General features: G+C 45.1%; 1 protein-coding gene and 1 non-coding gene across 2 annotated transcripts in view; both read right to left on the bottom strand.

The window, feature by feature from the left end:
- The window catches only part of MREG (melanoregulin), a 68,145-nt gene extending 56,814 nt beyond the window's left edge, over positions 1 to 11,331 (bottom strand). Inside the window, exon 1 of the mRNA XM_061148800.1 lies at positions 11,183 to 11,331. Coding sequence (XP_061004783.1) covers positions 11,183 to 11,277 — 95 coding nt within the window. The 5' untranslated portion in view covers positions 11,278 to 11,331. The remainder of the gene's footprint in view (positions 1 to 11,182) is intronic.
- Positions 11,332 to 12,788: 1,457 nt separating this feature from the next.
- On the bottom strand, positions 12,789 to 12,860 carry TRNAY-GUA (transfer RNA tyrosine (anticodon GUA)). Its single transcript has one exon. It is a non-coding gene; the product is annotated as a tRNA-Tyr (tRNA).
- Positions 12,861 to 15,336: the final 2,476 nt, after the last annotated feature.

The following is a 15,336-nucleotide window of genomic DNA, read 5'->3' as shown; positions in this document are numbered from 1 at the left end:
CCACTGTGCCACCTGGGAAGGTGATAAAATAGCATCTGACCTTGAATAATCTAGCCGCTTTTGGCTTCATAAGCCACAATTTCTTGGCCTGTTTTGAGAAGATTATGACAGGTGCCTTCTTGGCCAGTCGCTCATTGTTGTTTAGTAGCTAAGTCGTGTGCGTCTCTTTGCAACCCCATGGACTATAGCTTGCCAGGCTCCTCTGTCCATGGGATCTTCCAGACAAGAATACTGGAGCAGGCTGCCATTTCATTCTCCAGGGGATCTTCCCAACTCAGGGATCAAATCTGCGTCTCCTGTATCGGCAGGTGGATTTTTTACCACTGAGCCACCAGGAAGCCCCTTGGCCAGTCGTCCTACCCTCTCACAGTCAATCAGTTAATCAATATCTCTCTGTCTTCTCTCTCTTCTCCCCACCCCACAAGCACACACACACACACACACACACACACACACACACACATGACTCCAGCCAATGTCTAACAGTACCACTCATCCTTAACCTCAAATCCTGACGACAGCTCTGTAGGAAGGTCAACACTGGCCTGTTTGGATGTCTCCAGACAGGCAGTGCCTCGCCAGCACCCCCTAATTAGGAGCAGTGCTCCCCTGACAACCTGTGAGTCTCAGACTCTGCCTAGTCACTGATCCTCTCCCCAGGGGATGGTACAAAACAGGGGAGAGAACCAAGGGCTTCTGGCCCAGGGTGAGCAATGACTCATCCGAGTGATGCTCTCAAGCTCAGGATCTGGGCGGCTGTCCTCCTCTGCAGAGCAGCCCCCTACTCCGCTTGGCTGCCTCCCTTACCTGGACCTCGCTCCCACCACCTTCTTCTTACCTATTCAAGTTATAAATCTGGTTTCTTTGAAGGCCTAGAGAGGTGGGGCTCTCTGCTAAATAAATCATTAAGTTAACAATTTCACCAAAACACCAATCAAGGTAACAGTGAACGAGGGCTTGAACTCATAGAGAAGGACCTGTCACACCAGCCTGGTTCCCAAGATCCCTGCTCCCCATTCTTTTCATCTTGCTCCACCACCCAGGCAAGGCAGCATCCACTGTGTTAAAACTTTGAACCCTTAGGGTGGAGAGTCCAGAGCAAAGAAAAACCTAGCGAACAACTAAAGCAGCAGCTTGGGAACCTCTGTGCACTCAAGCCTGTAAAGCACTGTGGGACCTTTGTGTAAACATAACTCTGTGCAAAGGCCCTGGGGTCTGGGACACAGCCCAGGAGGACACACGGCAGGGAGAACAGGGCACTGAAATGGAGCTTCACTCTCCCTCCCTCCTCTGTAAAATGATCTCTAAAGGTTCCAAGGAAAGTGAGAGGGGCCAATTCGCCCCTGGCTGCCATCTGCTGATGATAAATATTTTATGAACTTCGGGCATCTGAGAGGTGACTCTGAAGTTACACGCGAAGTGAAGCAAAGGCTGCTTTTTCTCCCAGAAGGTAAGATGAGCAAAGTCTCAGCTTCCATCCCCAACCCCACCTAGGGTGTGAGGCCAAACCTCTAGGGAATCTTTTCTTCCAATACCAATAGGGCTAAGGGAGACTCCAGGCATAAATAAACCAATGTTATTCCAATGTTTGAACATGATTGAACCCCAAGTCTAAACATTGTCCCATGGATTCTGGCGCTTTTCTCAGTGTTTAAACACCTGGTCTCACGACATCCTTCAACAGCAGAGGTATCTACCTTCTCAATATGTAAGAAGAAAACCTCTGGGTGCTTTTCTGGGCCCCGCTTGCTCCCTCACATGCCCTCACCCTTCATGCTTTCCCATCCCAAAGCTGAAACAGAACCTCACGTCATCACGGGTTTCATTCACTGCTTTAAATGCTTTAAAGGCTTGAAGATGGTTCTGACAAGAAGTCTGTGAAGTAGGCAGGGGAAGCACGACTTTTCTGTCTCCCAGATGAGGAAACACTCGGGCTCGGGAAGATTAGACTCAGCCTTTGGTCTCTGCCTTGTTTACACTAACTCCTGGTCTCATGGCTTTAAATGCCATCTTCTTGAGGAAGAGTCTCAAACCTGTAACTGAATCCCCAGCTCAGACCACGCTCTCAAGTCCCAGACTCCTGCATGGCCTGCCTTCTTCCCTTCTCCACGAGCATGCCTGGTCCACTGCTCAAGTTCAACATGGTGCACCAAGCCCCTGACCTTCCCTCCAAACCTCCCTACCAACAGTCTCCCCACCTAGAAGATGGGAAACCTATCCTTCCTCAGGCCAAAACCCTTCAAGTCATCCTTGGTTGTCTCATCCCCAACATCTAATCCAACAGAAAATCTTACTGACCATACATTAATTGACCATACATAGACCACCTCTACCACTACCACTCCCCAGGTCAAAGAACCTCTGTCTTACAAAAGGATTCCTGCAAATTTTTTTTTCACTAATCTACCTTTTTCCAGGTCTGGAAAAGCCCATGGAGAAGGGAATGGCTACCCACTCCAGTATTCTTGCCTGGGAAATCCCATGGACAGAGGAGCTACAGTCCATGGGCTCACAAAGAGTTGGTTGGACATGACTGAGTGACTAACACTTTCACTTTCACCTTTTTCAACCACTGCCTCTACCAATTCTCCTCTTAACACAATTAAAGTGATCTTTTCAATACATCAATCAATGCCTGTCTCCCCTCCGTCACAACCCTCCAGCGGCTCCCATCTGACATAGAATACAAGCCTAGGTCACACTGTGGTCTATAGTCCCCACATGCCATGCCAGCCACTCTGGTCTCTTTGCTGTTCCCTGAACCCACCAGTCACACTGCCATCTGAGGCCTTTGCAGTGGCTGATTCTTCCACCTATAATAGTGCTCCCTCCCCACCCCACCCCCATATCCACATGCCTCGCTCCCTCCCCTCCTTCATATCATATCACTGTTTAAATATCCCCTCTTCAATGAGGCTTACTCTAACCAATCTATTTAAAATTGCATGTATGCTCTCCTGCCCCGGCTCTACCTCCATATTCATGGGGTCTACATCCCTGGGTTGGGAAGGTGCAGAGGAGATGGCAGTTTCTGGAATCAACTCCCTGCAGATACCTAGGGATGACTATATTTGTTTACCTTCTGATTTATTTGTCAATACTATGTTTACTGTTTGTTGTGCTCCCCTAAAACCATAATGAAAGCCCCCTGAGGATACGGTCTGTATCTGTTTTGCTCAATGATGTATGTGGAGTGCTTAGAATAGAACCTGACACTTAATAGATGCTCAATTTGTTGAATGAATGAATTGTGACTTCCCAACATCACAGGGCTCTGAATGTCAGAAACGAGGCTGGAATCCCACTCTCCGGACTCACAGACAAGCTCTTAACATCTTTGATCTGTTTAAGTTCATGAAGGTGGGGCTCAGAGTCTTCCAGAGGAAGCAGACAGTAAGCATACATATTCATGTCTGGTGGTGATCAGCCTCTGAAAGAATAAGGGTCAGAGTGAGGGTAAAAAGTACTGTTTGAAAGAGGGTGGTCAGGGAAGATCTTTCTGATAAAATAACTTTTAAGGAGAGACCTGAATCGCGGGAGGGAGTTTCCTGGGTAAGTGAAGAAAGAACATGCGAGGCAGGGAGGGCCTAAGAGTGTATCTGAGGACCCAGGAGGAGGCCAATGTGGCTTTCTTCAGCAATCTTCAACATTGAGCAATTTGCCCCTATGCACTGACTTTAAAATCTATACCGTGTGTAAGAGCCCCAAACTGGAAACCACCCAAACGTCCACCAAGAGAAGAACAGGTGAACCAAGGGGAATATGCCAGAAAATCCAACAACAGAAGAATGGGTGAATCAGTGGGGATACACCATAAGGCAGTGAGAACCACCGACGGCCTGCCCCAGCTTGGACCGAGCTCACAAAGTCTAGGACACACACAGTTTGATCCTATGTATGTAAAGTTTAAAAGCAGGCAAAGCTAAAGTCCATTTTTAAGATGCATACATAGGTGGAAAAGCTATCAAGAAAAGCAAGGAAATAACTATCACAAAAGTCTAGATATAATCAGGGGTGGGGGGGGTGTGGGGTTGCCCACAGCTATCTCTCGCCTTCGGCGGTAGTTATAGGAGTATCCATCTTGTAGTTGTTTTTAAAAAAAAAAGTTTTGTTTTTTTTTCCTCATGTGGACCATTTTTAAAGTTATTATTGAATTTGTTTCAATATCGCTTCTTTTTTATGTTTTTGTTTTTTGGCCACCAGGCATGTGGGATCTTAGCTCCCCAACTGGGGATCGAACCTGCACCCCCAGCACTGGAAGGCAAAGTCTTAACCACTGGACTACCAGGGAAGTCCCTGTAGTCGTGTTTTACACTGTACATGTGCTTGTATGTTTTCAGTCTTTGATATACAAACACCAGATTTTAAAAGTTAAGAAAAAAATAATGAGAGGCAATACAGTAAACTCTTAACTCCTTTCCAGGCAGTACAGGAGTTCTTTAGATATATACAGTCTCACAAAAATTATTTTCTAAAAAAAAAAAAAAAACACCGAAGAACAGAGTGCAGGGCATATTATTGGTGCAAAACAAATTCTGTGCTGTTGTCGTTCAGTTGCTCAGTCGTGTCAGACTCTTTACAACCCCATGGACTGCAGCACACCAGGCTTCCCTGTCCTTCACTAACTCCCAGAGCTTGCTCAAACTCATGGCCATCCAGTCAGTGATGCCATCCAACCATCTCATCCTCTGTCGTCCCTTTCTCCTCCTGCCTTCAATCTTTCCCAGCATCAGGGTTTTTTCCAATGAGTCAGCTCCTCGCATGAGGTGGCCAAAGTATTGGAGTTTCAGCTTCAACATCAGTCCTTCCAATGACTATTCAGGACTGATCTCCTTTAGGATGGACTGGTTGGATCTCCTTGCAGTCCAAAGAACTCTCAAGAGTCTTCTCTAATAGTTAAAAAGCATCGATTCGTCGGTGCTCAGCTTTCTTTATGGTCCAACTCTCACATCCATACGTGACCACTGGAAATACCATAGCTTTGACTAGACGGATCTTTGTCTGCAAAGTAATGGCTCTGCTTTTTAATATGCTGTCTAGGTTAGTCATAGCTTTTCTTCCAAGGAGCAAACATCTTTTAATTTCATGGCTGCAGTCACCATCTGCCATCAGCTATAAGTATACATATAACCCCTCCCTCTTGGGCCTCCCTCCCACGCTCCCCCCATCCCACCCCCGAGGTCATCACAGAGCAACAAGCTGAGCTCCCGGTACTATACAACAGTTCCCACTAGCTATCTACTTTACACATGGCAGTGTTTACATGTCAACCCCAATCTCCCAAATCATGCCACCCTCCCTTCTCCCACCATATCCACACATCTGCTCACTATGTCTACATCTCTATTCCTGCTCTGCAAATAGATTCATCTGTTCCATTGTTCTAGATTCCACACATATGCCTTAATATACAGCTATCAAATTTGTGGCAACTTGTCACAGCAGTCCTGGAACCTAATAGCAGGTACCGCACTGTTTCTTTTAATTAGCAACATGAAATCTTGGGTCAAAACATCATTCGCTATTTTACAGACAAATAAACAATGATCCAGCCATTCCAAAATGATCGATTTGGATCACTGTCCTGTCCTCAGCACATATGGATATTTTGTTGTTATTATGATCATTACTTACTCTACTTGAGAAAAATAGCGTGGAGAAGAATGTCAGAACTTCAGACCTTACATAGATGATGGACAAGATGAACATTACATGATTCATTCCTAAACCTGGGATGAAAGTGAGGAAATAGTGAGACTGAATGAAACCTTTGGCTTTTTTTCAACAGAAGCCTAGTGTCAAGCCCACATCAGGCCATGGATCATTTCTCCAAGCCTAGACTTGTTCTAAGCTTCCTGGTGTTAGAAATGCCTACTCATATATTTGCTGGTGAAGCCGACCTTGGCAGCTGGATCATAGTCATGATTCACACATCGTAGGCCTTCAGGCTCCTCCCCAGGACTACACACAACCTTGATGCGCCTGTATTCCATGTCAAACAGAATTCAGCTGACATAAGCCCACAGAAAGAAGACAGTCTGCAACAAGCCTGGGACGGCTCTTCAAGGCTGCACCTTAAAGTCAGATGCCTTCCCTGGACAGAAGAAGAAACTAAGGTTCAAGGAAGTTATGAGACTTCCCCAAAGTCCTACAGACAATTAATAGTTGTGACGAGGACTCAGGTCTCCTAACTCCCCCTGGCTTGGCTCTCAAGGTCAGGTTTCCCCTGCATCCAGGTAGAAGAATTAAGCTAAGGAAGGACATAGAAGAAAGGAGAAAAGGAGAAAAGAGTCACAATGGGCAGGAGCTAAGGCTAGTGACATCTACCAGTGTCTGGGATATAAACACTATCAGTTAAATTTGGAAACCGTTTGTAGCTTCCTGAATTTTCTGCAATGCAAGGCATAAACTCTGAAGTCAAACAGACATGGATTCAAATTCTGACTCTCCTACTTACCAATTGTGACTGTGAACTAATTATTTAAACACTCTAAGCCCTGAGTTCCTTACCTATAAAATGGGGAATAAATAACACCTATTTCATCTGGTCACTGTTGCTGTTCGGTGGCTAAGTCGTGTCTGACTCTTTGGAACCTCATTAACTAATTAACTGCAGCACGCCAGGCTTCCCTGTCCATTATCTCCCAGAGTTTGCTCAAACTCACGTCCGTTGAGTCGATGATGGTATCCAACCATCCCACCCTCTGTCACCCCCTTCTCCTCTTGCCCTCAATCTTTCCCAGCATCAGGGTCTTTTCCAATGAGTCAAGTCTCCACATCAGGTGGCTTCTGCTTCAGCATCAGGACTTCCATTGAATATTCAGGGTTGATTTCAATCTTTAGGATGGACTGGTTTGATCTCCTTTGCTGTGCAAGGGACTCTCAAGAGTCTTCTCCAGCACCACAGTTCAAAAGCATCAGTTCTTCAGTGTTCAGCCTTCTTTACGGTCCAACTCTCACATCCACAGATGACAACGGGAAAAAACTGGAGTTTGCTCAAATTAATGTCCACTGAGTCAATGATGCTATCTAACCATCTCATCCTCCGCCACACCCTTCTTTTGCCTTCAATCTTTCCCACAGTGACAGAAGATAGAATGCATGGCTTTTAATCTTTCCCGTAGCGACAAATGACAAACTGCATGTAAAAAACCGTATACAATAGCACAATGCAGTATGCACCATTTATATAAGCTTAAGAATGCTAAATACAGATTCAGTGTAGAGGTTACTTATGCAGGGCAAGGATGATGCAGCCATGGATGGATACACAGGGGGGTTCCACTCTTCTGTTAATTTTTTTTAAGGTGGGTGCTGGTATGTGGGTATCTGCTCTGTTATTCTTTATAACATTTTGTTCCAAATATATTTTTTAAAATGTACACATAGGAAGAAATTAATAAATTAACAGCTATTATAATTTTTATTAATCAAAAAGTATTTATTCAGTTCTGACTCCATGTGGAAGGCTGTGCTGGACACAACAGGGGATGCTAAAGTAGTAAGATTCATCCCCCCCAATCTAGATTTGAATCTACAGTCTGACAGGGGTCACAGTCCCCACCTTACAAGTGAAATAATACCAGGGAGAGTGCAGTAAGGGACTTAAGGGGTCAACAGGAAAAAAAAAAGAGACACCATAACTGTCTGGGGAGACTTTCTAAGACTTCATCATATAGGCAGCAACTGAAATGGACCATATCCAAGTAGAATCTTCAGCAGTAGAGCAAACAAAGAGATGTCTGGCTAACAATTATGCCATTGACAGCAACACCAGAAGGGAAACCAGCATGATTAGATGGATCACAGGCACAGAGATGAGAAAATGCGAAATCAGGGGCCAGAGAATGAGGAAATGGGAAATCAGGCCCGGATGGTCAGCATAGGGGCACTCCGTGTACACCTAGAGAAGAACAGCAGATTTCTTTCTCTTGTAACTTTCAAGAGAAGAGTTCTCATGTAATCATGCAGGGGAAAGAACCAGATCTCATGATGAGTGGGAGGTGAAGGAGGAGGTGGGGGTACTACCGACTACACTTTACAGACATCTGCGCCCAACACGAGGGAAAGCAGAGGATGCCAGCTAAAGAAAACAGCAACTTGGGGAGGAATTTACAGTCAGGGGCGGCCCGAGCATACTTCGAGAGAAAGGGCAAAGAAAGAACTCATGGGACAGAGAAAAGCATAGATGCAAGCCAGGCAAGTGACAGCCATTCCCTTTAGGTACAGAATTCCAGAAAAAGCAAACAGAGCAAGATCAAACACACAGGGACTTTCCTGGTGGTCCAGTGGTTAAAAATCTGCCTTGTAATGTGGGAGACACCCGTTGGGTTCCTGGTCAGGGAACTGGAATCCCACATGCTGCGGGGCAGCAAAACCCCAACTCCCAAGTCTGTGTGCCACAACTGAGACTCAACGCAGCCAAATAAATAAATATTTTTTAAAAACCTCAAGTGGCAATGTCAGATTGGCATAGGAGCTGAGATTAAAAACTAGTTTTGCTGAACTAATGAGATTCCCTGGTCTGTTTTGGAAAAGGACTGCAGGTGACCATGTGCGCAAATGACAAATGTCTTCCTTCCGACCATATCTCTTCCAGCACTGTTGCCTTGGGGTATGAAATAAAGCTTGATAACCACTGTTTTATGATGGAATAACAGATTCAGTTGAGGGCAGGCAGTGTCTGTATAAAATCTTTTTTTATAAATGAAAAAAAAAATGACATGAAGAATGAATTCTTAATAAAATAAAAATTAAGACCATCTGGCCATCTGACTTCACCACGTCAAGATTTCAAACCAGCCACTTTGGAAAACAGCCTGGCAGCAACTCAGAAAGTTAAAATGTAAAATTTACTATGTGACCTAGCAATTCCACTTCTAGGTATATACCCAAGAGAATCAAAAACATATGTCCACACAAAAATTTGTACACTAATGTTCACAGAAGCATTATTTTAAAAGCCAAAAAGTGGAAACCACCCCAATATCTATCAATTGATAAATAAAATGTGAAACATCTATACACTGGAATATTATCCAATGATAAGAAGAGTTAAGTACTGATAAACATACAACATAGATGAAACTTGAAAACATTATGCTAAGTGAAAGAAGTCCGATGCAAAAGGCCACATAATGAAGGATTCCGTTTATACAAAATGTCCAGAATAAGTAAATCTCTAAAGACAAAAAGTAGATTCGTGGTTGTCTGCGGGCCTAGGGGATGGCAGGGAGTGGGCAGGGAGGGGAGGGCAGCGAGTAACTGCCAATGAGTATAGTGCTTCTTTTTGGAGTGATGAAAAATGTCCGGAGTTAAGAGTCTTGATGACTGCACAGCTCTGTGAATGTATCAAAAAGCAGTGAACTTCACATTTAAAAAAGATTTCAATCTAGACCTTCTAATGACTTGGGCAGGAAAGAACATGCAGGTATCTATACACTGCATCCCTTTGAGATACATACTATTATCATTCCCATTTTACAGATGAGGAAATTAAAGCACAAAAAAAGTTTCATAACTTGTGCCAGGTCACCCAGGCTGGAATTTAACCCCAGGCAATCTGGCTCCTAAGCACTATGCTATTCTGCCCAACTGACTCTAAAGTCTTAAAATCACTTGCAAATTCACTGACTTACAGTGTAAACCAAGGCAGAAGAGGGTTGAGATTTTAAAACAACCAGAACTATTACCTTAAATAGCAATTCCCAACAGAATACTGGAAAGACCCAAGCTCTGAGAATGAGACCAAGCTGAAGGCTGTTATTTCATGTTACTATAAATATTGACAAATTAAGGGCATAATCCAAGCCTGAAATTCCAGATTGCTATCCACTATTTTAAGACTACGGGTAGATTACTGGGTTTCTCCCTGCCCACAACAATCTAATAATCGAAGTGGGAACACCATTGCAGGAGCAAACAAAAACATTCTGTATGGTGTGTATATTACACAGAAAACAAACAGGACATACAAGTTTACATATACATGTGCTCACTAAACCGTGAGGGGCAGATAGCAAGTTCTAAACCCTAAGTCATAGGAGAGAAAGACGAATAAGGACGAAAAAATCAAAGAAGACTGTTTGAGGGGGACTTGAAAACTGGCATTTAAGAAGGGGCAGGAAGAATAAAGGTCACCACTTGAAACAAGCTTGGAGGGAATAAGCAGCTTAGATTGTTCCTAGAGCAGTAAGGATGCCTGTCTGATTAAATCCAAGAGTGCACAATGTGTAATATACTGGAAAACAGGAGTGGACAGGAGGGAAGGGGTTATGTAAGATCTCAAAAGTCAAGGGGAGTGTTTGGACTTGATAGAGTAAGAAAAGGTAAATTGTGTTTTAAAATAGTTGTGAAAGCTTTATCATATTAGTTGCATATTTCATAAGAAACACTGGCTTCCATGTTCTACCCTACGCAACCCTGGAATTCTGCCTCATCTACTATTTCCTAATTTCATTTTAAATATTTTGTTTCTACCCTACCTACCCCCAAGTCATGCCGAAATGAAACCTTAATTTCAGCAGAGTCAAGATATAAAATAATTGCTTACAATCACAGCCAAGAACAAAGCCCTGTTGTATGGTCCCTTCACAAAGGCACTTAGCACATTGCTAACGTGCATTAATTTCTTCCCATTTAATAGCTTAATCTGTCATGAATCAACGTTCCAGTGTCCCTTGAGAAAAATATGTACTTTTTTTAATGTGAAAAATATTTCCTTGCTCTCCGTCACTGTAAATGTCTTCTCTTCCTAACAAAATTGAATGATAACGTATCCAACTTTTTTCCTGGGTGAAAGAAATTCACAGTCGCCCATTTCACTGAAATACGCCTATGTAACAGACAATCACAGTTGTATTTAATAGGACCCCTGTGCAAACTTCTCTCCGGTAGTTCTCTGCCCGGGGAACTGCACCCGAGCTCTTGCCGTTTCCCACACGCATCTTCTTGGGTCTCAGGCGCCTCCAAGGATTCGTGCATTCTGGCAGAAACTTTACCAAGGAACAACCCCCAAGGAGCAGGATCTTCTTTAAGGAACCAAGGGGCTTAGTCTGTGCCTCCGTGTGAGCTTAAAACAAGCGCACCTCCCCAGCTCGGACGAGCACACGGGTACCCCGAGTCCGTGGTGCCCGGCGGCAGCCAGGGAGCCCCAGATTACGGCCGGGGCGCGCGCACCCACCTGACCAGAGGCTCCTTCTCCGGCACGGCGCGCTCCTCCAGGCACTTGGAGGGGCAGCAGCAGCACGCGGTCCTCAGCCAGTCCCTCAGCCCCATGGAGAGCGAGGTGCCCCGCCGGCGCCGGGCGACTCGGGGCGAGCCGCGGCGGCGAGCGAGCGCGGCTGGGGCGCGGCCACCCGACCGGCGTCCAGGTGCGGGGACAGTGGCGGCCGGGGCGTCGCGGGCCGGTCCGTGCGCATCCCGCCGCGGCCGGGGACGCGGGCGAGGCGGGAGGCGCCTCCACGGCCCCGGAGCTGCGGAGCCGCGCGCTTTCCTCCACTTGGGTTTTGTTTGGGGCGCGGGTTGCGTTGGGGCTTTTCTTCTCGCTCTTTAATTCCCCGGGCGCAAATTGGGGCGCATGCGTCCCCGAGACGCTCCGCTGCTGCCCTCTAAGGAGGAAGCCGGGACTCCAGCCGCCAGATGGCAGAATCCGAGGGCGCAGCTGGGGATGGGGCTGGGGGAAGGAGGAGCCCGCCCCCGAGTCACCGAGCACGAGGTTGGGCTGGGTCTATTCATACGTTTTATTGGCTTCACTCCCCGAGGAAATAAAAGGTCCTCCTTCCCGCCCCCACCCCTTGCCTTCAAAGCAGAGGTTAGGGCATATTTTTAGCGTGTCAGCACCACACAGGGCAAAAGTTAGCAAAAATGGATTCATGCATTATAGAAGTGAGTTTTTTAAGTACTCCGTTCACAACGAATTTTAAAATGTCTTCAAGTCTCCCAGCCCTTGAATAATTTTCTCAAAAAAAAAAAAAAAAAGGCAACCTCTGTCATTAGCTCTTTTACTTCCCCAGTAGCTCAATGGTAAAGAATCCGCCTGCCAGTGCAGGAGAGGCTGGAGAGGCAGGTTGGATTCCTGAGTCAGGAAGATCCCCTGGAGAAGAAATGGCAACCCACCACCCACCCCAGGATTCTTGCCGGGAAATCCCATGGCGGGGCGGGGGGGGGGGGGGGGGGGGGTGGAGCTGCAGTCCATGGGGTCCCAACGAGTCGGCTGCAACAGAATTTTTTTTTTACTATTTTCCAGATTTTAAACACACACACATACACACTTAATGCTTATGCAAACGTGTAAGTATAGGCACCCAGAGCCTTTTCCCTTTATACTCAGTGCCATACTCCACACATTTCTGTCCCTGACTTTTTTCACTCAGTTTACAACGGAGACTGTCTCACCAGCTCATGAAGAACTCCTTCTCTATGATCTTTAACAGTTGCATTTATGTGGTTGATGCCCTTATGTTTTTTTAAACAGACTCCAATGGATGAATAACAAGTTCATTACAGCCTTTTGTTATTAAAATAATGCTGCAGTAAATATCCTTGAACTATGTGTTTGGACATGTATATCTCTTGAATGAATATTTGGCAGTTGAATTTCTAAGTCATAGGTAAGATGACTTTTTAATTTTTGATGGATCTTGCCAAAAAGTGAAGTGAAGTGAAGTCACTCAGTTGTGTCCGACTCTTTGCAAGCCCATGGAGTGTAGCCTACCAGGCTCCTCCGTCCATGGGATTTTCCAGACAAGAGTACTGGAGTGGGCTGCCATTTTCTTCTCCAGGGCATCTTCCCACCCCAGGGATCGAACCTGGGTCTCCTGCATTACAGACAGACGCTTTACCATCTGAGCCACCAGGGAAGCCTGGATCTTGCCAAATTGTCCTCCAAAGAGGTGATTCCAATTCACACTCTGACCGGCCACATCTGAAATAATATTTCCCTAGACAACCACCAATATTATGGAATTTTCATCTTTATCAATCATGTTTATTCAACAAATGTTTATCAAACATCTGGAGGTACCAGGCATGTTGTAGGCTCTGGGGACACTGCAGTGAAGGAAAGAAATAAAAATCCTTACTTTTTTGGAGCAAACATTCTACTAGGGGAGTTAGACAAATGAAATACATTACTGAGTGTGTTAGAAGGTGATGTGTGCTATGGAGAAAAATAAGACAGGAAAGGGGCTAAGCGGTGCCAGGAAGGGGTGTGTGTGTGTGTGTGTGTGTTACATTACTGAGTGTGTTAGAAGGTGATGTGTACTATGAAGAAAAATAAGACAGGAAAGGGGCTAAGCAGTGCCAGGAAGGGGTGGTGTGTGTGTGTGTGTGTGTGTGTGTGTGTGTGTGTGTGTGTGTGGTGTACTGGGGAGAGGAGTGGTGGCTGCAGTTTTAAATGGGGTGGTCAGGGAAGGCCTCCCTACATGGTGACCTTTAGGGAAAGATTGAAAGATGATAAGCAAGCTAGCCCTGGTTTCATGGGGAAGAGTATTGCTGGGAGAGTGAAGGCTGCATGCAAAACCACAGAGGAGAGAGAATAAACAGTAGGGTGCCCAAGAAAGAGCAGGGGTTTCAGGGGCTGGAGAGAGGAATGGGCCAGGAGGAAGAGTAATAGGAGATGATAGAACCAAGTGGCCTCTTAGGACGTGGTAAGAACTCGATTTTGTCCCATGTGAGTGAGCAAACCTTTGGAGGCTTTTGAGTAGAGGGAGAGATATGGTCAACATGGATGGCAATAGGATCCATTGACTGCTGTCTTGAGAAGAAACTGGGTAACAAGGACTGTTTTAGAAGAGGCGACTGGAGGCCATTCTAATGACCCACGTGATAGATGACCGTGATTTAGACCAGGGAGGAAGCAACTAGAGGTGGGAAGAAATAACTGGACTCTGAATGGAGTTTGAAGGCACAGCCAATGAGATTTATAATGGATTGGAAGTAAAGCATAAATGAAAGTCAAGAGTGAGTCCAACGTTGGGGGCTTACAATTTGTGAGAGTAGAATTGTGTTATTGATTGTGATAAAGATGGATGTCGCATGGGCAGGTTTGAAGAGGCAAGGAAGAAGAGTAAGTTTATTTTCAGAAGTGTCAATTCTCATGGGCAGTGTGTTCATTAGAAATGCAAATCAAAACCACAATGAGGTACCATTACACGCCAGTCAGGATGGCTGCTATCCAAAAGTCTACAAGCAATAAATGCTGGAGAGGGTGTGGAGAAAAGGGAACCCTCTTACACTGTTGGTGGGAATGCAAACTAGTACAGCCGCTATGGAAAACAGTGTGGAGATTTCTTAAAAAACTGGAAATAGAACTGCCATATGACCCAGCAATCCCACTTCTGGGCATACACACTGAGGAAACCAGATCTGAAAGAGACACGTACACCCCAATGTTCATCGCAGCACTGTTTATAATAGCCAGGACATGGAAGCAACCTAGATGCCCATCAGCAGATGAATGGATAAGGAAGCTGTGGTACATATACACCATGGAATATTACTCAGCCATTAAAAAGAATTCATTTGAACCAGTACTAATGAGATGGATGAAGCTGGAGCCCATTATACACAGTGAAGTAAGCCAGAAAGATAAAGAACATTACAGCATACTGACACATGTATATGGAATTTAGAAAGGTGATAACGATAACCCTATATGCAGAACAGAAAAAGAGACACAGAAATACAGAACAGACTTTTGAACTTTGTGGGAGAATGTGAGGGTGGGATATTTCAAAAGAACAGCATGTATACTATCTATGGTGAAACAGATCACCAGCCCAGGTGGGATGCACGAGACAAGTGCTCCGGCCTGGTGCACTGGGAAGAACCAGAGGAATCGGGTGGAGAGGGAGGGGGGAACGGGATTGGGAATACATGTAAATCCATGGCTGATTCATATTAATGTATGACAAAACCCACTGGAAAAAAAATAATAATAATAATAAAAATTAAAAAAAAAAATAAATAAAAGTGTGTTACGGGTGGAGAGGGAGGTGGGAGGGGGGATCGGGATGGGGAATACGTGTAAATCTATGGCTGATTCATATCAATGTATGACAAAACCCACTGAAATGTTGTGAAGTAATTAGCCTCCAACTAATAAAAAAATTAAAAAAAAAAAAAAAAGTGTGTTACTACACCTAAGTTTATCCTGTTCTGGCTACATTATGAGGCCGAAGGAACTTATCAACTGCATATTCATTGAGAGGCTGGCTACTGAGAGTTAAGGAAAGATAAGAGAAGGTTCCTCAGAGCTCTGACTTAGCTGGGGAAACAGGATAGGGATGCATCATGAAAAGTTAAGAGGACGTGACAGAATACCAGTTGTCACCC

The sequence above is a fragment of the Dama dama genome, chromosome 8, assembly GCF_033118175.1.
Source record: "Dama dama isolate Ldn47 chromosome 8, ASM3311817v1, whole genome shotgun sequence".
NCBI classification, from domain to species: domain Eukaryota; kingdom Metazoa; phylum Chordata; class Mammalia; order Artiodactyla; family Cervidae; genus Dama; species Dama dama.
The sequence above is the reverse complement of the archived record's forward strand: the minus strand, read 5'-3'. Positions and strand labels throughout refer to the sequence as shown.